Raw genomic sequence first — 24,981 nt, forward strand, 5'->3', positions numbered from 1 at the left:
CTGCGCACGAATAGGCCCACCGCGCAACCCTTTCAAGTGCAGGCACGGCTCCATTTTCAGCAGGAGCCTGGCGATAAGCACCCCCTCCTCTCGCCTGCTTCGCCAACACGCTCTGCATCGGTTCCCCCCACCCCCATCGGCGTCCACACTGCTCTAAGACATCCTCGCGGGGGACGTCTTCCTTCTTTTACTGCGCCACGGCGGTGGACCTGCCATTCGCACAACTACCTTCTCCACCCTCCCGCGTATTCCTTTGCCTCCCGCCTCAGCACCTTTCACGCAACTAGGCAGCGGAGACTGTCGTTCCTTTCTTCCCGGCCTTGGCCCTGCCTTCCAGATAGCGGGGCCCGAGGGCTGGGGAAAGGTCGATTAGCTCCTGCCTTCTCCGCCAGTGTGAGCGCACAATGGTGCCATGGCTGTGGTGTGCGGTGGCGGCAGGAGGCGGGGCAGGCTGTGGCGGCGGCCCAGTAGTTGTGTGCACGAGCACTCTGGAGCGGCCGCTTCCAAGCTTTCGCCTCGGCCGCGATAATACTGGTAGCGGAGGAGCCGGCGGCGCCAATCCGCCGTTCGGTGGAGGCGCGAACGGAGCTTGCAGCCCCCTCCTTCCCTCCTTCCCCTCCCTTTCTCGCGCGCACTCCCTCCCCTGCCCTGAGCCAGCAGCCGGGATTTCAGTATTATGGCATCGAGGAGAATGGAGACCAAACCCGTGATAACGTGTCTGAAAACCTTACTCATCATCTATTCCTTCGTTTTCTGGGTGAGTGCCCCCAAACCCCGCGCTGGAAGCAGCCCAGCGAGGGTGAAAAGGGTGGGGATATTGGGGGTGGCAATTCGTCTTCCTGGCTCGCCCCGAGCAGGTTTATGTGCCATCTGCGTTGGCGTCGCCGGAGATAACGGAACGTTGCAATGGGAACCGCAGCGGCGGCTCTTTGCTGCGCAAACGCCTGTTTGCTTGCCTGAACGTATCGCTCCCCTCCATGCTAAGCGTCTGTTCCCGGTTTATCATCGTCTATTTAATTAACGGGGGAGGGGATAGGAAGTTTGTGCCCGATTTTCACCCACCCCGTCGTCCTTTTTTAAAAAAATAACCTTTCATGAAAGCAGCCCGGGAAAGAAGAAAGTTGAAGGCTTGGTATATATTTCTTCTTTTCCTTCGGTGATAGGAGAATTGAAAGATTGTAGCAAATATTTGTAATTAATTTGATCAATGATCATAGGGGCTGATCGGCATTGCCAGATTTTTGAAGTATAAATGTAGGTCTGTGTGAATTTTTAAAAAGGCACTGCTTTCACCTTGCGTTTCACAAAGCTCTTTATATTTGCAAGACCTGCATACTTAAATTTAAGAAAGCTGGGTACCTTTCAAGATATTTGGGTCACTTAAAATGACTTTTGGATTTCAGCCAACCCAGTGGATGGATCTGCCTGTCAGGTCTTGCCCAATGAAGAGATCTATGGCGTTTATGAATGAGGCAATTGGTGCATCATGCATGAACATCCAGATTATTCAGGATCTTAAACTACAGCTCTTTTTTTCATATGATCTCTGCATTCTCTGCCAGTACCTCAGGGAAATGTGGTGGGCAGCTCACAAAAAATGATATTGCAGGAATAAAAATCCATATGAACTTAAATATTTATTGGAAATGGTTAAAAAAACATATACACACCCAATAATTGTGAAAATAAACAGCAAGGTATGACTTTTGCAAAAAAAAAAAAATCTTGCTGCTTCCATTGCTTCTGCTTATACCCACTCTAATGGCTATATTTTCATAATTGCCATGTGGATTATTTTGTCAGATTAACTTTTATTGCTGGATGTTCATACAAAAGGTGTTTCATTGTAGCTGTTGGAATATGAAGGTTTATCAAATAGAGTATTAATGTCTTCTGTATTCTGGCTTAGCTTTGTAATATATTCTACCATATGATTGTTTCCTGTTTTCAAATAGCGCTGTTAACTCAGAATAAACAATTTAAACCCTTTCCTCGTTGTTCCAGAATAACAGGAATAAATTATATGCTTTGATTCACAGTACAGTTAAACTGAAATACTGCTTCATTTCCAAGTAAGTGGGATTAGAACTAATCTTATCCAAAGTAATATAGATGTATATAATCATGAATTTAGATACATGTAATAGAGAAGACTTGCTTTGGTTTAATTGGTTTGAATATGTTGAATATCTCTACTCATTTCAAGAGACAGCCTTGTTGTTGATTTCCCCTGTACTATATGCAGGTGGACATATTTGTAGGTAGATTGCCTCTTATTATTTTGAAGGCTGTTGGTTTTTTTTTTTTTTTTAGTTCATGTCAGGCTTTACTTGCAGCTGCTCTAGAGGGAGAAAAAGCATCTTCCACTGTTTCATTCTAGCAAAATAACATAATATTATTATTAAAATATTATTGTGGTTTGTAATCCAAATACATTAAAGAGGTATTTGGTAACAAGAGCTCTGGGTTTTCAAATAGCCTCTGGGGACAGAAATTTTCTTAGCAGCTTGGGCTGTTGTTCAGCAGACTCAAATACAGAGTCTATCCTATCTTGTCAGTGATCTGCTGATTAAGAACTCTTTGGTCATACATCATGGAAGTATAATATAATGGTTCCAATTTGGTTTATTACATACCTTAATCCTTACAGTACATACTTTGGGTGTTAACCATTCAATGTATCAAAAGAAGCTAATGGAATGTCAGGCATAATGAGAAAACGCAGTGCTTTTGTTTGTTTAAATTCTGCTTAGAGAGCTTTTTTAACCAATATAGGAATAGTTTTTATCTTGATGGTCTTTGATACATAAAGTTTTTCAGATATTCCTTATTGCATCAGGCAATCTATCTTTCATTGTGTATTATTTGGGTTCTCAGTCTCTAGCATGGAATCATTTGCATACAAAATGTACGTTTATCTGATGTCTCCAACTAACACCTTTAATATCACACAAGCATTTCTCTAAATTATCCACGAATATATTAAACAACCAAAGACATGTTTATCAAATTCTTTACCATTAACTATGTGAATGTTTTATTCTCATACATGCTATATGCCAGGGGTCCCCAACCCCGGTCTGTGGACCAGTACCGGTCCGCAGCGTGCCAGCAACTGGTCTGCACAAACAAGCGAAGCCCCATTTGCAAGATGCAGGCATCACACAAAACCACACACCCTCCAGTCTGTGGAAAAACTTTCACCACGGAACCGGTCCCTGGTGCCCAAAAGGTTGGGGATCTCTGCTATATACTATATATCATCATATACAGACATTTTCATATTTGCCAACTGAGCTTCAAGTCCATAGTGATCAAAATATTCCATAATTCATGCCTATTCATTTTATTATGCATTTTGTCTAAATCAATAAATGTGTAATGCAAGTTCTTTTTCACATTCACATGTTTCTCTATCACTTGCCAAAGAACTAAAATCTGGACTACATTCACCGTGCCCTGCTAATGCACAAATGCTCCTCATTGTTACCTTTTGGTCTTTCAATCACAATTATGCCAAACACCTTCCTGTGCACACACACTGATTCTACTTTTTGACAGTCAATTTTGGTTACTGCTCATCAGTTCACAGACACAGTCTTTATATACATGCTAAACATAATTTATATTCACTTCAAATCAAACTAATCCATAGTTCAACATTGTTCCCTTTATAGCATTTACACTTGTAATCTTACAATTTTCCAATATTGTCAAGGCATTTTTAAATCAGTTTTCTTTGTTTTATAGCATTCATTTCAATCCCACATTTCAACCATTATCATTTCCATTAAAGAAACTTTCTAGCATTCCCTTAATTCATTCATCCCAATTACTTTTATCACATTTATTATTAATTCCATTCTTTCTTCTGGGGCTTCTTATATAACTTTCTTCACCCACTTCCCAAACAATATTTCTTCTCATCAAAAAGTTGTGCATTTTCTCTGCCACTTTTAATTTTGCTCTTGCATTCATTCTTAAAACTGTATTTTCCTCTCTGTGCACATCAGATAATGCCTTTTATTTTAAGTTTTTACAGCACTCAGTATATTTTCTTTAATTCAAGGCCTTTTCTATTTCATCATTTCACTATTCCATTAAATATCCTTTTTCATTCTTCAGATTATGTATTTCCACTCACTTCTGTGGCACTTTTAATGTAATTGTTTTCACTCTGTTCCAAGTAGTTTCTGCATTATCTTTCCTTAAGGACAGTTTCCATTCATTCTGTTGAAATAGTTGTACACCCTTTCATATTTTTTTCATTCAGAATTCTTTATGTTCCTGGAGTTATTCTTTTTTCTTTCATGTGATTTTATTTTACTACATTTTCATTTCTTCCCCCAATCCTAGACTTGATTCCACCCCAAAACAATATGTCTCAAATTCAGAACTTTTCACTGCCCTGTATTTTTCACCAAGTCCCTCAGTCTTTCACAATAAACAAATCAATCAAACCAATCATGCTTTTAAATTTATATTCATTTCTTTACCATAGACTATATGAATAGAATTATCCTTAAACTATATATTGAAAACAAATAGATCTTGTTTTAAGCAGATACCCTCTAATCCAGTGGTTCTCAACCTGTGGGTTGGGACCCCATTTGGGGTCGAACGACCATTTCACGGGGGTCGCCAAACAACGCAGTCCACCATTTTTTCCCCCCTTTCCTTAGCTGTGCTACTCCCTTTTATTCTATTGGCTTTTGAAAGCCAATAGGAATTGTCCAGGCTGTCGCTGCCCTGCTGAGCCCGCCAAAAGTCCCATTCTGCAAACGGTGCTGCACCAGTTGAGTAGTCCTCGACTTACGACCGGTTGGGGGTCGCGGCATTAAAAAGGTTGAGAACCACTGCTCTAATCATTCTCATTTATTCTTTGGTCTCCAAAGGACTACTTTTTCTGTGCTTTCATCTTGTTCCCATCATGTTATTTTACAGAACATTTTCCTATATTGCATTTATGTAGACAGTTATACTGTATCTTTATTACCATTCACAGGAGGAGAACATCAACCCATTATCAACTTGTGGATTTCTATTTTTCATATGAAAATATAATCTAAATTATGGGAGTTAGATATTAAAATAAGGATAATAACAACAATAATATTTTAATATTTTCATTCATAACTAAGCTTATATCATCCTTATATTTATTAATCAACTCCACAATATCAAATTCCCTTTATTCAGATCTGTTACATTCTTTCTGTCTCAGTTTTACAAATACATACCTATTTAGGTCCTATAATCTTCCTAATTTCTCCCTCTATCCTGGTATGTATCCACAGAATTTATTTGGATGATAGTAAGGGAATACAGAGCTGAGGAAACCATGGGGAGAAATGTAGCTTTTGGGAAATTTTGAAAGGAAAAGGAAAAAAAAAACCCAACACGATTAAGCTAATCAGAAATCAGTTTTATATTTGAAGAGTATAATGTGTATTACTTGGTGCGCCATAAAACCACAGTGTTTTGCATATCAGCAATTAATAGTGTGGCTCATTCATTAAGTTAGAAACTGTGGTGGGATCAGTGATTTTATCACAGAGCACTACATTTATAAGAATTCAGTTATAATTTACATAGGTTATAAAAATATACCCATGTAGTTAAATCATAATATAATAGACTGAATTAAAAATTGTAAAATTTCAGTATCAATAATTCAGTTCCTTTAAGCTGTTTTATTGGTTCTCAGGGGTACTTTCATAGGTAAAGAAACCCATTCTTGAGTAATCATTGTTTGTCTCTAATCTGTTGTTTCCTCATTTGCACTCCTAATCTGTGAAGTCAGGGTTGGTAGTAAGACATGCTGAGGATCATAATCTTTACTATACTGAACAAGAGAGGCCACAAGTATCTTTTTTTGGGGGTGTGCATGTGTGTGAAAGTGGCATTTTTTTCTGGGATGAAGAAATGACTCTTACAAATACTGCTTGTTCTCACTATGGGACTTTTAATGATGTTACACAGAAATATATTCTTGATGCATAGTTTTAAGGATTTCAGTATAGAATATACTTGTCTTAAACTTTTAGATCAGCTTCATTATCATCAAAGAAAATATTTTGAAATCTGTTTTATGCTTCTGACTAATTTTGTTGGATTGAATACAAATTCAGTTGGCGGCAATGTTTCATTAAAATTAATATGGCATTTTAATCCAGGTTTAAGTTCTGTCAATTTAGATAAGAAAAATATTAATAAATATTGGAATTCAAACTTGAAAGCTTGATCTTAATTTGTCAGAATACGGGTGACTGAAAATAAACAGAAGACAAAAGACTTATCACCTATACATGTCGAGTAGAATCTGGGGGCAAGTCATGCACATCACTGAATTTGGAATTGTTCATGCTATTTTTAAATAGACTTCTTAAATTCTATACCTCACCTATGGAGATTGCTTATTTATTTATTTTCCTCTTTGCAAACAAAATCATACTATAAATATTTCTCTGTACAAGTGAAGGAATTTTTTTGCCATTGTGAGGGACTATTCAATGAGAAGTGTTGATGGGTGGTCATCCATATATTGTTGTCTTTTTGATTCAACTGCCCCGTTTTCTTCTCTGTTATACTTACTGCTATTATGTCTTACAAATTCTCTGCAACTAAGTACGAGGCCTTCATGGACTGGCTAAACGTTGGCTGTAGCTTCCTAGTAATTCGCAGTATTCTTTTTTCCTGTCCATTAGTGACTTTGAGGGTCCTAAGCAGGGTAAAATCTGAACCAAATAATTAAACAGATATCATGGTATAGATTATGAAATATTGTGAGGAAATGGTTCCAATGATAATAATGAACTGATAGTATGTTACATGTGGTATGTTAGTACGTAGATAAACAACATGTTACTCCAACAATATTTTTCTTGTAACTAAATCTGTCTGTCTGTCCCTCTGTCCGTCCATCCGTCTGTCTGTCCATCTATCTATCTTGCTCTTGGTTAAAAGCTTATAGAGCTATCAATATTGGCAAACAATTTTGTGTAAACAGGAAACGTAAAATGTCCTGCAAAGTAACAGACAAAAAACAAAGAAACAAATGATGTGTCCACTACTTGCAGTGAAATTACTGAGTCAGTCTTATTTACAGAAGAACAACTGTACATTAGTTCAGCAGTTTTTCCTTATACTTACAGTAATGCATGACTTGACATATTGGTAATGTTAATCATTCCAGTACTGAATGTCTAATTGGGTTATTGGAATGAACACTTTTGTGTACAGACATTGTTCTATGTACTGCTCACCAGCTCAGCTTTGCTTTTACATCTGTCAGCAAATTCTTTTGAGAAGATCAGCTAACACTACTACCCTGTTTTCCTTCTTAATTTAGGACTCTGTAAAACCTTTTGATCCTGCAGTCTGAGTGAGTTGAACAAATGTTTGCCAAAGAGAAGCCATAATTCAGCTTCAGGTGGTTTTCTGGATCATACATACATCATTAAATTTAAATGTGTTAAATATTATCCCCCCTTTTCTATATTAAGTATATGTGATGGTTAATTTTCATATGATACAAATAATATGACATAAAACATTTAAATGTTGTTTAAATGTTGTTAGAAAAATATTAAATAGTAGAGTATATGCAGACATTGTGGTATTTAAAATATGAGATTAAAAGCTAATCTTTTCAATCCCCATAAATGTGAATGATTTTATAGAAACTGTGGGTGAATCTGTGTATGTGTGTGAGAGAGAGATTGCATGTGTGTATGAAAGAGAGAGAGAGAGAGAGAGAGAGAGAGAGAGAGAGAGAGAGAGAGACAAGTTGGCTGAGGATTGATGTATCTATAAAACCATGTTTTATGAGATTTCACTTACCATTCAATAGTGCTCATTTCTGTTACCACCTGTGTTAACTAGATGGCCGATTTCATGGCTGTTGTCACAGGAGTTTTGTTACATCATTTCTAAAAGTCTTACACTTTTAGATTACATTGTTTATTTTAGGAAAGGCCAACTGGAACGACAAAAATATAAATCAATAGCCACAGTTTTAGTCCTAAAAATAGGAATTTCCTTGAAATTAAAGCTCTAATATACTATAAACTGCTTACAAATATTTTCATATCTACTGAATATATCTGAAGAAAAAAAGAGCAGCAATCCAAATGGTGAATCTTTATAAGGAACAACAAAATGTTCATGAAATTCACCAGCCCCTCTCTGACACATCTTAAAATTGTTTCACTTTCATGAGCAAGGTCCCTTCCAGGTTAAGGATTTTTGTGGAATGCACAAGTATGTATTGTAGGTCATCATTTATTTAATCTGATTGGAAATTCACTATTCATACAAGTGGGAGTCAATTCACATGTCTGATAGTGAAATAAAATTTGTTAGCTTCTGCAAATCTATACTGTAGTTATAAACAGGAGATATTACATAAACTGGAAATACAAATATAAATAAAATAAAGTGAGAGAAGAGGAAAAAAGAAAGGAAAACGAAAAGGAAAGAAAGGGGAAAGAAAAAAGGGCAAAATGATATTATAGAAGATATGGAAGTTAGTCTTATTGAAGCTAATATATATGGCACATTGCAAAGCTGAATTAAAGAGACTTGGTACAGATATCTTTTTTTGTGGGGCTTGATATAAACACTGACAAAATATATTCACTGCAGGGGCAAACGGTCATTTTCAGGCAGAGAGGAACTCAACAGGTGGAAATATAAAAGGTCATCTTGAGCACAGCCGTGGCATATAAGACCATACTATTTTAGTTCGTGAAGTTTTGAATAAATTTCTTTGCGGGGAGAGGATTCTTGTGAGTTTTTTAAAATTAAATTTAGCTTATTTTGGAGTTATATTACTTTTGTGTCTTTGCTTTTTGCTTCAAAGTAGTGATATCTGCTACTGTTTGGAGAAAAGGCTTGGGATGCACTCCTTTTCTTATTACCTAAGAATTACAAGATACACAACTTAAGAGTTATATGCCAGTGACAATTCATGGATTATTTATCACATAATTGACACTACATGGAGATAATCACAAAAAGTTATAGGAGTTGAAAGCTGGAATACGTTCTAACGATTTACTAGTCATGAATACTGTGAACTTTAGAAAAGGGTATAAGTTTATGAAAATATCCTACATCAGTGATGGCAAACCTTTTAGAGACCGAGTGCCCAAACTGCAACCCAAAACCCACTTATTTATCGCAAAGTGCCAGGGTTGCATTAGCATTGTGGTGCCCGTGGGGGGCTTATGGCTCACTGGGTGGGCGTGGCTTCAGTGGTCACGGCAGACTGAGTGAGCATGGCCAGGGCCAGTCTCTCAGCATCTCTGGGCATCCCCAGGGGGCCCAATGCCACTTGCTCGCTCACTTCCTGCCTTGTTGCTTCTAAATGCCACGTGCTTGCTACTCTGGCGAACTCTGCTGGGGCAATGGCATGCATGCCCACAGAGAGGGCTCTAAGTGCCGCCTCTGGCACGCATGCCATAGGTTCGCCACCACTGTCCTACATTGTTCTTTCTGTTCATATTGTTTTGTATTTGTTGCCCTGACCCTCCTTTGTATTGTTATTCTGAATGTATGTTTCTATGCTACATATAATACATTATTGTGGTTGGTATAATCTTCGGTTTCAATACTGAAGGTTTAGGCAGGAAGTACTACCTGAAGAGATTGGGACTTCTGAGTAAATATACAAGAGTGCATTGTAATGTTAAAAGAACCATTGCACCTACTATTGCTATACTTAGGAGTAATCTGACTTCTCTACTTGGTCAGAAACAATGTATTTAATATTTGTTGTGATCTTTAATTCAATCCAGTGGGCTTTTGTATTTTATCAAGTACATATGAGGGCAGCAGTTGGAAAACAATTTACTGGAGACAATATGAATCACAGGATTTCATGTAGTATTTTGGGTGATGTGGATAAAGATTTCTGGTATCTGTTAATAATCTCTTTATTAAAAAAGAGTAATATTTATAAGAATCTGGTAGTTTGATGGTACTCCAAAACACTAGTAACAATTCTGGAAATGAATTTTTCAGACAATTGTGTCACAGATTTAATATTTAATTAAATTTTGCTAACATTAGGGATTTCATGTTACAATTCAGTTTTTGTTGTTAGTGCATCTAAATTTTTTTAAGTCAAAAGATTAATGATTAAACCTAGGAATATATCTGGTAGCATTTATGACATGAGGTGGCTTTGTAATTCCAAGTTATATGAATTTGAAATTAGAAGTCTATCAGAAGAGGAAAATAGATAGTTGACATTTTAAAAATGAAATGTTGCTCATGTTCTTGTTTGATACTATCTTGCCCTTGAATATCAGCCTTTGTATTTTAAAAATGGAATTGTCTTGCACTATGACATACATTTAGAAAACATATCCAGTTGAATTAACACCATAAAAGAGAGCCCTTGAAAATTGTATATCCAGGCCTGAGAAGTGAATTTACCTATATGGACTAAGCCAGTGGTGGCGAACCTATGGCACGGGTGCCAGAGGCGGCACTCAGAGCCCTCTCTGTGGGCACACATACCGTTGCCCCAGCCTCGCTTCTCCCCATGACCCCCTCCTCACCAGCAGGCCCCCTGGAGGAGAGTCACCCCGAGCATGGCCCACGCGGAGCAGTGCAGCCAAGGACATGGCAGCCAGGCAGCATAGACAAGACTCTGCCCTCATGCCCCATCTCGCACAGTTGATGCTGCGGGGTGCGGGCAGAGGGCGTGACTGCCATGGGCTGCCTGTGTGGTCTGCGGCGGGCCCTGGAAGTGGTGAGTGGCCCTGTGGGCAGGCAGGGTGGGGGCGGGGCAGGGGATGGAGCAGGGCAGGGCCAGTTTTTGGGCACTTGGTCTCACTTGACTAAACATTCTCTTATTGAAGCAGATAAATAGATGGTGACCTTCTTGGTCGATATCATGGCTTCCTCTGTTGCATAACATCATGAAGTGCCATTATAGCTAAATAAATGTCTAGTAACAATAATTTTCAGAGGCCAAGTGGTACATTTACTATTTAAAAAGCATCTTTTATTGCTTAACCAAAATTGATTCAATCCTTATCCTTTAGCCTGATGGTAATATTTAAGGACTGCAGTTCACAGAATGGGGACTTAACATAGACAATGCCATAATATGCTTAGTGTCAAGGCTTAAAATTTCATTTTTTGAAAGTATATTTTTAACTTTTTAAAACAGCACAATTGAAATAATAACATGGTACGCTAACATCTTGCTCCAATAAGGAGGAAACTAAGCTGAGGATCCAGGAAGTAAGACAAGACAAGAATTTTCACCAAACTACCCAATTCAGAGTGTGAATTAGTGCCAAATGATGATTTATGTATTGGAGCAGACTCAAAGAGATCCAGGTTCAACTCTTAGCCATGGAAACTCACAGAGTAATTTTGAGCCAGTCCTCTCTTTTAGCCCAACCAACTTCACAAAGTTGTTGTGGGAAAAACGGGAGGAATTTTTATGTATGCAGACATGAAATCTGTAAATATGGGATATAAAATCTAACAAACAAAAACAAGTACTGCAGTCCTATTTTCACTGTTTCCTCCTGCTTTTCAGCTAAGTTGGTAGTTAATGAAGAACACTGACTCTATGAGTATACCAAGCCCATGCTGATCTCAGATTGCTATAAATATTACATGTGGAGAGCCCCTTAGTTGGCAATAATCATAGCTGAAGTGAATGTGACTTCTAAAGAGCTAGAAATAAGACAGAGATATAATACATACTTGTGTTATTAGGTTTCTAGTGGTTTATGGAGAGAGAATGGAAAGAAACAAAAAAGTGGCAATTGGGCAGACTGAAAAACCAATCCATTTCCTTCAATGAATGTATGTAGATGGAAGAGAACAATTGATTTCACTCTGTTTCATTGACTAAGGTGGGGAAAAATGAATGAAGAGGAAAAGTTCTTCACAGAGTCAGTGAAGTTGACAAGGAAGACTAATCAAATGTAGACTTCTATTCCCACATCTTAGAGACTTCTCTGTTGATGAGCTAATATTGCTCCCACCACTACATCTCAAAGTTACCATAATTAACTTTGTTTATGTACAGATTGATGATCTTGTTCTTGGAGTTTCATACTTGGAAATATCTCAAGTTCAGTTCATTGAGTTTCTTTTGAAGAAGGTTTTGCTTGTATATTGTTAAAAATTCCTTTGCAACATACTTTATGCAGTTCTTTTCACCTAAGGCAGGGGTAGGCAACCTTGGCTCTTTTATGACTCATGGACTTCAACTCGCAGAATTCCTGAGCCAGCCATGCTGAGAGAAAAGGGAGAGGTTTCCATGCTTAGCCATGCTCGCTCGGGAATTCTGGGAGTTGAAGTCCACGAGTCATAAAAGAACCAAGATTGCCTACCCCTGACCTAAGGCATTGCATGAGAGCCAGTTTGGTGTAGTAGTTAAGCACTAAGCTAGAAACTGGTAGTCTATGAGTTTTAGTCCTGTCTTAGGTGTAAAGCCAGCTGGTTGACCTTGAGTATGTAACTCTTAGCCCTAAGAGGAAGACAATGGCAAACTTCTTCCAAAATCTTGTCAAGAAAATGGCAGGGAATTGTCAAGGCAGTCATTAAGATCAACAGTGATTCAAGGCACAAAAAAGAAAAATTGCATAGTTTGGGTAAATAACATATACAAATAATGTGTTTAAATTGATACATGCATTACTATGTCTGCGATATACTGTTTCCTTGTCTATGTACTGCATTGTAATTCAAAGAACAATAGTTTTCTAACAGTAATTATGTTGTGATTCATGGATAAAATATGCAGAAATAGATAAGTTCCAGTTTAAATGAGGACTAAAAAATGTTTCTCCATCCATATTGTGCATAGATGTACTTCTCCCCAAGGTCATTTTTGCAAAGGGTTGAACATAAAAACATACAGTTTTAAGGCAATTAAGGAAAAAAGCCTTCAAGAGCTACTATTCTTACTCTTAGTTTGATTTTGTGCTCACCAACTCCAAAAGACATGGGTACCCCATAAATATACCAATCAATATAAAAACATTGTGGTAAGAAATAACAAACAAAAAACCCCAACTAGATACAGAAAAAAGAATAAGATGGCAAACCTGAAAGATGCTTGAAAATATGCCATCAATATCTAATATCCATCAGAGGGACTCCTGCCACCTTAGCCCTAATCTGAGAGAACAACCAGGTTTTTATGACTCTGTCAGATTGAATCTGCCAGGCAGGAACCACAAGAGATAGGCAGTCTCTCAAAAAAACTGGGCTATATGCCACACAGGACTTTTAGGTCATGACCAGCACTTTGGCCCACACTCAAAACCAAATTGACAACTAGTGCAATCTATGGAAATGGGTTCCAAGGTGTCACATGGGCATACTGAGGTATGTTCATAACTGCCCACAGCACTGCATTCTGAGCCAGTCAATGCTTCTGAGTGATCTTCAAGGATGGCTCTATGTTGATCACATTGCATAGTCAAGCTAAGATATGACTAGATAGAACATGAGTGACTGAATGTCAGTCATAGACCATGAAAATACTATAGAACAGTGTTTCTCAACCTTGACAATTTTAAGGCATGTGGACTTCAACTCCCAGAATTCCACAGCCAGCATTGCTGGCTGTGGAATTCTGGGAGCTGAAGTCCACATGCCTTAAAATTGTCAAGGTTGAGAAACACTGCTATAGAAATTGTGTGTGTGTCATCTATTTTGTGCACGAGCCATACAGTGCATTAATGGGATGTGGTCGGTGACAGTTTAAGTAGGACTGAGCTCAATATGATTTTTATATATAATAATACATATGCTGAATATGTCTGTCTGTCTGTCTGTCTGTCTGTCTGTCTCTCTCTCTCTCTCTCTCTCTCTCTCTCTGCCTTAGGCATGAAAGGTAGTTGGGTACTTTGGGCCAGTCACTCTATCTCACCCCAACTCACTTCACTGGGTTGTTATGGGGAAAATAGGAGGAAGGAGTATTAGCAATAGCAATAGCACTTAGACTTATATACCGCTTCACAGTGCCTTACAGCCCTCTCTAAGTGGTTTACAGAGCCAGCATATTGCCCCCAACAATCTGGGTCCTCATTTTACCGACCTTGGAAAGATGGAAGGCTAGAGTCAATTTTGAGCCAGTGAGATATATTCACTGTTAAATTTCTTTCTACAGATGTTTCCAAATGGAGAGATGCTGGTACTCCTCATTAAAAGACACTGTGCAACTATATTGTCATTCTCATCTTATTAAATTGTGTGTGATAAGGAAAAAAGTAAGAAGCATTGGGAAAATATAGAAAAGTGTCCAATGAAAACAATATATTCTCTCAGAAAGTTAGTAGAGGCAAGGAGACTGCATAATAAAATCCTGATTCAGATATATGCTGGATAAGAAAAATGACGAGAAAATGTTTTTTTCATGTCTATTGATAATGATGTGAAACATTTTTTGTTTTTGCAAAACAATGGAATAAAATATATGGAATAAAGATATGGAATAAAATGAGATGGCATTTTAATAGTTGTCTCTATATGAATATAATGCATATCTGCTTTTAGGACTGAGAGGGTTATTATGTCAGTAAATAAATTTAGGTATACTATTTTCATTATGAGTACATTGCCCTGAACTCTGTATTACTTTTCATCTATTGTATATTGCTATAAAGAATTTAAATTACAATGTAGCATTCCAAGTCCTTAACTGCATCATGCAAATAGAAAAATCTTATTTGCTTCAAAATCTCTGCAAAATGTTGACAGTGCAAACATGAAGTATGAAGAGCTTTGTAATTGTAGGCAGCTGATCACCTGCACCTTCCATTTTAAGTTTTGCTGCTTCCCTTTGTTCAAGACCCTCTTGATTCAAAATACCCAGCTGTGTCCATTCTGTTTGTTCCATCATAATAATAACTAAACACATCTGCTTACGTTCTTTGTGTGTATTATGATATATTTTGTTTATTTAATTACTTCATGCATTCTCCATTTCTTTCCAAGGCAGGTCACAATTTAAAGCTACCAGTTCAATATCAGTATCACAACTTTAGGCAATATTCTCCATGGGAAAAACTGGGGGGAGACCAAATTGTTCCACTTTGGCATAATTACATGTGATGGAGAATCAAAGTCCAATTGGTGCCTTTAAGCAGAGACTTAATATGTAACAATCTGTTTGATTTGGAAATTAGCTTGTGTCAGCAGATCCAGAAAAAAACATCCTTGATTTATTTATTTTGTCCTTTGGACAGCATGATCTGAAGCCAATTATAGCACCATCTCCACTTGTCAGTCATGGGGAAAGCAGGTCACAGCGTTGTTTGTATAAACATTTTAAACCAAACACACACCAGATGACATGCTCATTTGTAATGTGAGCTGCTGCTTATTTTTCTGCTCCTAAAATTTATTCAGCAAGTTAGGGAGACATTTTTATGCATTGCCAAAAGTGGACATTGAATCCACACATTTAAAAATTAGTTTTCAGACCCTGAAGTTTAGATTTTAGCTTTGTCTCTATATTAACATCCTATCTGTATAGCTTTCTTTTTAAATTGTAAATAGAAAGATACCATTTGTATTATTTTAAGCAATGGTCTTAAGCCTTATCTCTGAAATGTGAAAGTTAATTGCACAATGAATTAATTGTAAAATTAATGTTTGCAAATTAACTTGAAATATCATTTGGAAAATTGAAAATGACTTGGTATTAATTTTACTTTCTGTTCTTGGGCAAGGATGGCAAAACTCTGATTTTTGTTTAATGATTTTGCAATTCCTAAGGTCATCTCTCTGTTCTTGATTCTTTTTGGATTCTAACATGTAAAGAGCTTTGATCATATTTCAGTAGATGCTGTGAACCTCACTAAAAAGAACTCATTCCATTTCCATTTTATCAGTTTATACTCCTGTAACTCAATATTATGACAAGATATTTGGACTCTCATGCTTCAGCTATTGAAACTACAAGCAACAAATAAACTGATAGTTGAACTGGTAATTAGGTAGTAATTTAAGTTTTTAGTGTTATTATTTAGTCTTTGCCTCAGTACAGATGATCTTCTATTGGGAATAATCTTTAGTTATCTCAGGATAGGTATTTGAACTGATTGCTCAAACCATTTTGGAGTAATTTACTCCATGAAATTGCTAGTTGTATTTTCAAGCCTACATTTTTATCACATTTCAGGCTGTCCATCATGGGAGGACTTTACAATAACTTTTCAGAATAACTATTGAACTACTGTTTTCAAACCAGTTAGATTATAATTTCAAATCCAAACAATTACAATATAAACTATAGATCTAAATATGTTTTGAATAGTAGGGAATAGACCTGCAATTCCAACAACAGATACTAGAATACATTTGAATGGCAAATTATGCCAAAATTATCTATAGGTTTTTAGGGCCAGATAAATGCTGTTGATACAATATTTTCAAACTTCATGTACTGATTGGAGAAAATTAATATTTAAATGGGAAACAAGAGTTGTTAGCTGAAAGAATGAAACAATGGATTGTATGAAATAAGGACCTCTGTTTTGGATGGATAAAACTGTATGCTGCTGTAAGTCTCTATTTCAGTGGTTCTCAACCTTTTTAATGCCGCGACCCCCAACCGGTCATAAGTCGAGGACTACTCAACCGGTTGTAAGTCGAGGACTACCCAACTGGTCGTAAGTCAAGGATTTTCCCTGCCTGGGAGCGCCGCGCATGCGTGGTGCTGCCCCCTGTGCCGGCCGAGGCGTAGCTGGCAAGGGGCAGCGACGGCGCAGAGCGACCACCAGCTGGGTCACCAGCTGGCCCAGCCCAAGGGAGGTAAGGTACCCGCCGGGCCCCACGCGCACCAGCAACCCTCCCTGCACCCACCAGCCTCCAACCTCCCAGCCCTGGCCCTCTTTTACTTACATTTTTAGTAGTTGCTCAGCAGGGAGGGGTGGAAACTTCCAGACAGCTCACCTTCGCTGCAGACAACTTGCAGCACCGTTTGCAGAATAGGACTTTTGGCAGACTCAGCAGGGCAGAGACAGCCTGGACAATTCCTATTGGCTTTCGAAAGCCAATAGAATTAGACTCTATTCAAGAGAGTCTATTCTATTGGCTTTCAAAAGCCAATAGAATAAAAGGGAGTAGCACAGCTAAGGAAAAGGGGAAAAAATGGCAGACTGCATTGTTTGGCGACCCCCATGAAATGGTCGTTTGATCCCAAATGGGGTTGCGACCCACAGGTCGAGAACCGATGCTCTATTTGTTCCTCTACTGATTCTTTTGAGCGATGGGGAGGAATGAAAAGAACATTGAATTGTTTGTGTCAAGATTGTGAAATCATTCAGGAAAAGCTAGGTGGCCTCTTGGAATGAATGAACTAACATATGAATGAATTAATGAATGAACTAATTTCTGAACAATGAGAGACAATTTTAATCATGTGGAGAACTTAATTGTTGAAATAAGAGAGAACAGATTCAGATAAGAAGGGGGGAAAGTCCCATGTAACATGAATGAACTCCAATAAACATGTGCTTTCCCAGACTCTTTCTTATATATACCACAGGTGAAAGTCAAAAGCTTTAGTTCTTTGTTTAATCTACTCATATTTCCCTGTGAAACAATATGTTTTACTATGCTTTTTTTTAAACAGCCAGGATCTGAACACATTGTTTGATCCTGGTTTGTTCTTGTGATCATAGTTAAGTTGTTATGAAGAGCAAAAGCATCTTATTTCCTGTTATAATGGAAAATGGAGAGCATACAGGCTACTGTTGTTGTTTTTTTAATGTTTTTCAGCACATACATTTTATTACAGTCAAAACAAGCAATGGTCTCAGTGTACAAACTGAGCAAAAGTGAATATGTTTATGGAGATGAGATCTTCATTTTTGCAGCTAAAATGGTGCTTTTCACTGCCCGTTGCCCAGAAGGATGCGGAATGCTCAAAAATCCAGCCATTGCCATGAGAATCAGTGATCTTGAATGGGGTGTGTCCGCTAGGTACTATAATGAAGGGGGTCCAGTCTGATTGCGCTACATGGAGAGAGGCTTTCTCCTTCACTCTGCTCAAAGGGACTGCTGTTGCATGGAGCCCCTCGTGTTCCCAGTTGGAGAGTGCATAGAGACCTGTGAGCATGAGTCCTGCAATGCCACCTCTAGCTATCCCACGCAATCCACCTGTATTTTTTATACAACATCCCTGTCATGGTCCCAGCTGCAACTGTGTTGAGATCGTCTTCTGCACCTCGTGTTTTTTCAATAATGATGCCAAACGCACTATACAGCAGCACTAGAAATCCAAGAGTGTTTGCCCACAATGCTCCTTGCCATGTCACCATATTTAAAATCCGTACATTCCTAGGTTTGGACTAAGCCATGTTTTGTGTCTCCTTCAAACCTAGTGTCAAGCCATTTAATGCTCCAAAAGCAGCTCCTGTAATGCAACATCTGCTAACAGTAAAGAACGCCAGTTCAAATCTGCTCCTGGTTTTATTAGCTCCAGTAGGTATAAGATATCTAGGGTCAACATTTAAATAAGGGGACAAGGGATTCATTCCAGTCAGAGGGATAACCAGGCCCCACAACTCCTCCCATGCCGAAGAGGCCGGTGAATCCAGAGCTCTTCAAGTTCCTGGCACCTCCCTCCAGGCTGGCTCTTCCTCCTCATCCTTCTCTTTCTTCTTCTCCTCCTCAGCACCATGTTGCACTCGGCGCCACCCTTTCCTCCTAAACCAGTTACTGTTTTTGAGAGCTGACCAAGTAGTACTAGTTTAAGATCTGAAGTAGATTTGCCCAATGTTTCACACAGGGTAATTTGTTCCTTCCCTTTAGTTGTCAAGGGACATGCATTTCCTTTGGAGTAGGAGTTCAACTCAGCTCATGCAAAGACTCTCAGCCTTATTGATAGTCAACTGGTTACCAATATTGAATAAACATCTGTCAAATTTTAAAAAGATAAGCTATATTTAAAATATTTAAAGTGTATCAAGTATCAGCAATATTTACCAATACATTGAAAGTAGCAATTGGTTATAATTTGCAAGTACTTTTCAAAATCTCCTAAGTCATTTATACTTTAAAAAGATACTTTAACTGTTTCTTTGGTAGCTCTCAATATCCATTTTAGTTTTAGCATTATTATCATAACTTCTCCATGTTTTGATCTAATATGTGAGCAGCTTAATAAACAAAGACTCTCGTTCAGGCCTTAGGCATTTTCTCTCTATGCCATTGATGAAGAAATGTCACCTTACTCTCTAACTAAGAATTTGAATCTTCCTTGTTGATTCAAATTAAAATGTTTTACTTTTTCCTTTTGTTATTTTCTCTTACTGTCTGTGTTCATTCTACCTATTTAACCTTGTATGACATGGCTACATTCACATACATTCTAAGCTGTATCAATTTAATTTGTATAATTTACCAAATAAGAGTTCAACAGATGATGATTTCTGTGATCCATATTTTGGGTGTATGTTGATTTATGGAGTACCTTCTGTTGCATTTTATTTGACTAACCTGTGAATTTTGAGTATATAGTAATGATACTATTTTGATTTGAATGTATGTTATTAGTCTGACTGCTGTTAGTTTCTTTACTTCTAGTTAGCTACTTACATTGATACCTTATGTACGCACTTTGTCTACCTTCCTGAATCCAATGCAAACACTGGTTCGGAAGACCTCTTAGGCTATCATACTTGAAGTCTCCGTCCTACTGTGAGTTGCTTTATTTCTAAGGATGCCCTTGGTTTTTGCTTGGACTAAAAATATAGATGTTTTTTAAAAAGTACAGTGTCACAAACCTTTGAAAACAGTGATTGCTAGCATGCAGTTTCCATTGAGCAAATGGAAACTGTGGTAAAGTATACTCCAAGGAGAAAAAGTTCTAAAGAGATTTAAATAGTAAGTCAATTGAGAACTGCTATGCTAGGAATGGAAAATGCACAGCTTCCTTCTTCAGAAGAGTGTCAAGACTAAAAAAGGCTCCCTATACTGCAATATTCTTTGTTACATATTTTTTTTTAAAAAATCATAGGATGAATTTTCCAATCCCAAATATCTGATACCTGTTATATTTAATCAGATGCTTGCAATGTATAAGACATCAAATGTCAATAATTTTTTGATATTAATCTCTTATAGCCCTCTTTCTTATCAAATTCTCTTTTATACTCTCATAAAATAAAACGCCCCCAACAAACAATTAAAACCATCACAAGTTGGTTTCCTATCCATCATCCTTTTGTTTTATCTTAAGAGAGAGATATCTAAGGATGGAAAAGATGAAATTATTTTCCTCTTAATACATCAATAATAATTGTCTCTGTGCATATGTGTGCAAACTAGTTAGCTAGAGCTCCCTTCTTTGCTCACATCTAAATGAGGAATAAACCATATTTGTTAGATAGATTAGATAGATAGATAGATAGATAGATAGATAGATAGATAGATAGATAGATAGATAGATAGATAGATGGATAACCTTTATTGTCATTTTCTTATTGTGGGTACAATGGGACACATTAAAAGTGAAATTTAGTTGCTTGCTCTCAAAGCGTACACATACACTTTGTTTTGGTCACCAATGTAAAAAAGATATTGAGACTCTAGAAAGAGTACAGAGAAGAGCAAGAAAGATGATTAGGGGACTGGAGGCTAAAACATATAAGGAATGGTTGCTGGAATTGGGTATGTCTAGTTTAATGAAAAGAAGGACTAGGGGTAACATGATAGCAGTGTTCCAATATCTCAGGGGCTGCCATATAGAAGAGGGAGTGAAGCTATTCTCCAAAGAGCCTGAAGATGGGACAAGAAGCAACGGATGAAAACTAACCAAAGAGAGAAGCAACCTAAGGAGAAATTTCCTGACAGTTAGAACAATTAATCAGTGGAACAACCTGCCTCCAGAAGCTGTGAATGCTCCAACTCTACAAGTTTTTAAGAGGAGACTGGACAGCCATTTGTCTGAAATGAAATAGGGTTTCCTGCCTGAGCAGGGGGTTGGACTAGAAGATCTCCAAGGTCACTTCCAACTTTATTATTATTATTATTATTATTATTATTATTATTATTATTATTATTATTATTATTATTATTATTATGGATCATCGCACAGTCAGCCAGATGTTCAGACTGGATTTGGCATTTTGTCTACCTATCGAGTCCTTACCCAGGACCTGGGATAGGCAGATGTGGATGTTTGATGGTATTACAGATATCGTCGCAGGATGGAAGCAGTTCCTAGTAAGGCCGCCTTTTGCAATTGACTAATAGCGAATTTGTCAATGCCAATGGTGTTCAAGTGGTGCTCCAGTTGTTTTGGGATTGCACCCAAGGAGCCTATTACTATTGGTACTACCCTTGTTTGCTTTTGCCACAGTCTTTCTATTTCTATTTGTAGGTCTTTGTATTTTGTTATCTTCTCCGGTTCTTTCTCGTCTATTCTGCTGTCTCCAGGCACTGTCACGTCCACTATCCAGACTTTTTTGTCTTTCTTATCGACAATTGTTAAGTCTGGGGTGTTATGTTGCAGGTGCTTGTCTGTTTGAATTCTGAAGTCCCAGAGCAGTTTAATTTTATCATTTTCTATGACTTTCTCTATTTTATGATCCCACCAGTTTTTGCTTACAGGCAAATGATATTTTTTGCAGATCTTCCAATGCACCATTGTTGCTACTTTGTCATGCCGCTGCTTGTAATCAGTCTGTGCAATCTTCTTGCAACAGCTTACCAGGTGGTCCACTGTTTCTTCAGCTTCTTTGCATAGGCGGCACTTACTGTCTGTTGCTGTCTTCTCAATTTTGACTTTGTATGCATTTGTCCTTAAGGCTTGGTCTTGTGCAGCCAGAATTAGTCCCTTAGTCTCTTTCTTCAATTTTCCTGCTCTTAGCCATTGCCAGGTTTTATTATTATCTGCTTTCTCAGCTATTTTTTTCACGTATTGGCCATGTAGTGCTTTGTCTTCCCGTGTCTCTATTCTGTTCTTCATTTGGTCTTTCTTGTAGGCCAGTTTGGTCTCTCCAGTAGTTAGTAAGCCTTCCTGCTATACTAATTTCAGTGCATCTTCATCATTGTTCTTCAGATATTCTTCCAAAGCCATTTTTTCTTCTTCAACTATCTGATGTACTTGTAGCATTCCACGCCCACCTATTTGCCTTGGTAGATAAAGTCTATCAATGTCACTGTGTGGATGAAGGGCATGATTCATTGTCATTATTTTTCTGGTCTGCCTATCCATTGCTTTTAGTTCTGCTTGAGTCCAGTCCACTATTCCAGCTGTGTACCTAATGACTGGGATTGCTCAGGTGTTGATTGCCTTTATGGTATTTCCTCCATTGAGTTTGGACTTTAAGATCTTCTTCACTCTCTTGATGTATTCACCTTTAATCTTTTTCTTGACTTCAGTGTGCTTGATTATTATTATTATTGATTATTGATTATTATTATTATTATTATTATTATTATTATAATATAGCACACATTTAAACATACTGTATATACTGTATATTTGACTATATCTTTTATTAGAAAGAATCATAAAGTTAAGACTGCAGAAAAAATAATTGCAAACAGCCTGCCTTCTACAGAAGGCCTGTATATTGCACGGGTCAGAAGGAGAGCTGAGAAGTAATCTGCAGATCCTTCACATCCTGGACATAATCTGTTTCAATTCCTCCCCTTGTGATGGCATTACAGGCATTGCAGGCCAAAACAAGTAGACACAGGGACAGTTTTTTTCTCTCAGGCCATCACTCTGCTGAACCCCTATTCCCCACAGTGCTGTCTAATGTCTATGTGTATTTACCCAAGTAATATGACTGTAGCATTATTATTTATCCTTATTATTATCCTTCTTACTCCCCCCTTTTTATTGGTATGGATGATGATGGTGTTGATGATGATTCTGTTGCTTTGCATGTGCACTGAACGCTTATGTATTAAAGACAAATTCTTTGTGTGTAAGATCACACTTCTTGGCTAAATAAAGTTCAATTCAGTTCCATTCAATTCAATTCATATGCTATTCCCAACAGTAGGTAGTCTTTTCTACAAAGATGTAAAATGTGTAAGTTCATGTACATGGCATGAAACTGATTACACATACTGTATTGTATGTGCAGCTTAAAGGGAAAGTAGATCCTTATTATTAAGGTGTTGAACCTGAACAGAAAGTCCAAATATTCTTGAACCCATTTATCCTAATGTCCTTAACTTTTTATTAGTTGATCAGTACAGTTGCAATGATTCCTATTATCTTGCGTGAATGTTTTGTGTTTTGTTTATGCAGAAATGGCTAGTGTGATGGCCATGTATATATTTTGTATGAATGTAGGTAATCCTACTTCATCCTTCTTCAACAAAGGTGTGGATCTTCAACCTACTTCAACAAAAGTGTGGATATTTGGATCAGGACTAGGGCATGTGGCACTAATCCATTATTCATATTTGATTTGAAGACACAGAAAAATACTTTGTTCAAACATCTTGCCTAAATAGGATCTAAAATTTTGGAATGGCAAATCTAGTTAAGGATATTAAAGTTTTTAATGGCTGCTCATTTACACTTTAATTTGGGGGTACCTGTTTCCTCTAGTAAAAATAGAAAAGAGAGAGTTTTTTTCCTGCTGTAGAGGTAGCAGATAGCACTTGAAGGTTGCATGCAGTGTCTTCAATTTGTTTGGAAAAGCCTAAAGCCTCCTTGAGAGCTATTTGGTGTTTAATTAAATATTTTCTTGGCTAGTTTTTAATGGCATCATTGTTACAGTTTTCAGTTTTTAGTTATCCCCTCGTTTTCTTTTGCAGCTTCAGACAGACATTACAGTTAACTCATTCACCATTAAATGCCCAGTGCAAAATATATTCAGTACTCACTTATTTTTTCATGTCTATTAAATACCTAATATTTAATTTAGTGCATTAATTTATTTAAAGTATTCATTCCAGTCTTTAATTGAAACATTTCAAGGCATATTATGAATGCTCATAGGACAACCTCCTAATATTGATATGTTACAACAGTGTCTCTTAAACTTCTGACAAATTGACTCCATTCTGAGTGGCCTGAATAGATAGAATTCAGCTTATATTTCCCCCAAGCCTTTAAAACAAAGGCAGAATTAATACAAAAAAACCGCAAACCAAACTGTGCTTTGATAACTTCACAAAATGTCATGGATGGTTTGATTATGTGCTATCAAATAGGTGGCAATTGTAAACAAACACATAGGCAGATCTCCAAACTCACCTTTTCCCAATTTGCCTTTCATGTCTTCCAATAGAGCATCAATCACCTCTGCAGTCAGGTCTACCCATCTTGCCGCTCGTTCTTCTATTCTTCTCTATTCTTTCACTTTTCCCAATATTCAAGAATTTTCAAGAGAGCTATGTCTTGTCAGGTACCAAAGACCAGTTCAACATGTGAAGATTCAATTTAAATGATATATTGCTAAACACCTATGCACAGGAATCTTCTCAACTAACAGACAGCACTTGGTTAATATTAGATAAGGGTCAAGGGCAGTCAAGGGATGTTGGATTTAGTTCATTTATGGTTATATAGTGATTCAAGGCTGATCCCATTTTTCATCCCTACCTCTGGCTGAGCCAATCTTTCTCCTGCAGGTCTTCATATAATGTGTTTCAAATATGATAACTCTCAGCCTTGACATTTGTGCCTCAAGTGAGAATTCTGGATTGATTTGTTTGATGACCCTTTTGTTTGATTTCTTAGTTATCCATGGTATTATCAGGAACCTTCAAAAGCATCAATATGCTTTCAATCCTCCTCCTTCAAAATCCAATTTTTACTTCCTAGAGTGTCAACATTAAAACCATTAACTGCAAGATTATAAACCTTGCATGTATAAACCATGACAGCATCTGGATTTCTCTTTAAGGCCTTAATTGCTCTTCCATCAAATGCTAATCTGTCATCTATTTCTTGATTCCTAATTCCTTTACCTTAGGTAATTGATCCTAAAACCAAAAGCTATTCATCTCTTC

At 37.5% G+C, this 24,981-nt stretch overlaps 1 protein-coding gene and 1 pseudogene across 2 annotated transcripts in view; one reads left to right on the top strand and one right to left on the bottom strand.

The window, feature by feature from the left end:
• Positions 1-424: 424 nt before the first annotated feature.
• Positions 425-24,981, top strand: part of TSPAN7 (tetraspanin 7) — a 109,969-nt gene continuing 85,412 nt past the window's right edge. Inside the window, exon 1 of one of the 2 annotated variants that reach the window (XM_039342155.1) lies at positions 425-757. In XM_039342155.1, coding sequence (XP_039198089.1) covers positions 677-757 — 81 coding nt within the window. In that variant the 5' untranslated portion in view covers positions 425-676. The remainder of the gene's footprint in view (positions 758-24,981) is intronic. The other variant, XM_039342154.1, reaches the window with a different exon arrangement.
• On the bottom strand, positions 18,043-18,618 carry LOC120307390 (annotated as a pseudogene).

The sequence above is a fragment of the Crotalus tigris genome, unplaced genomic scaffold, assembly GCF_016545835.1.
Source record: "Crotalus tigris isolate CLP2741 ecotype Arizona unplaced genomic scaffold, ASM1654583v1 scf7180000017775.1145084777:2100578, whole genome shotgun sequence".
In the NCBI taxonomy this organism is placed as follows: domain Eukaryota; kingdom Metazoa; phylum Chordata; class Lepidosauria; order Squamata; family Viperidae; genus Crotalus; species Crotalus tigris.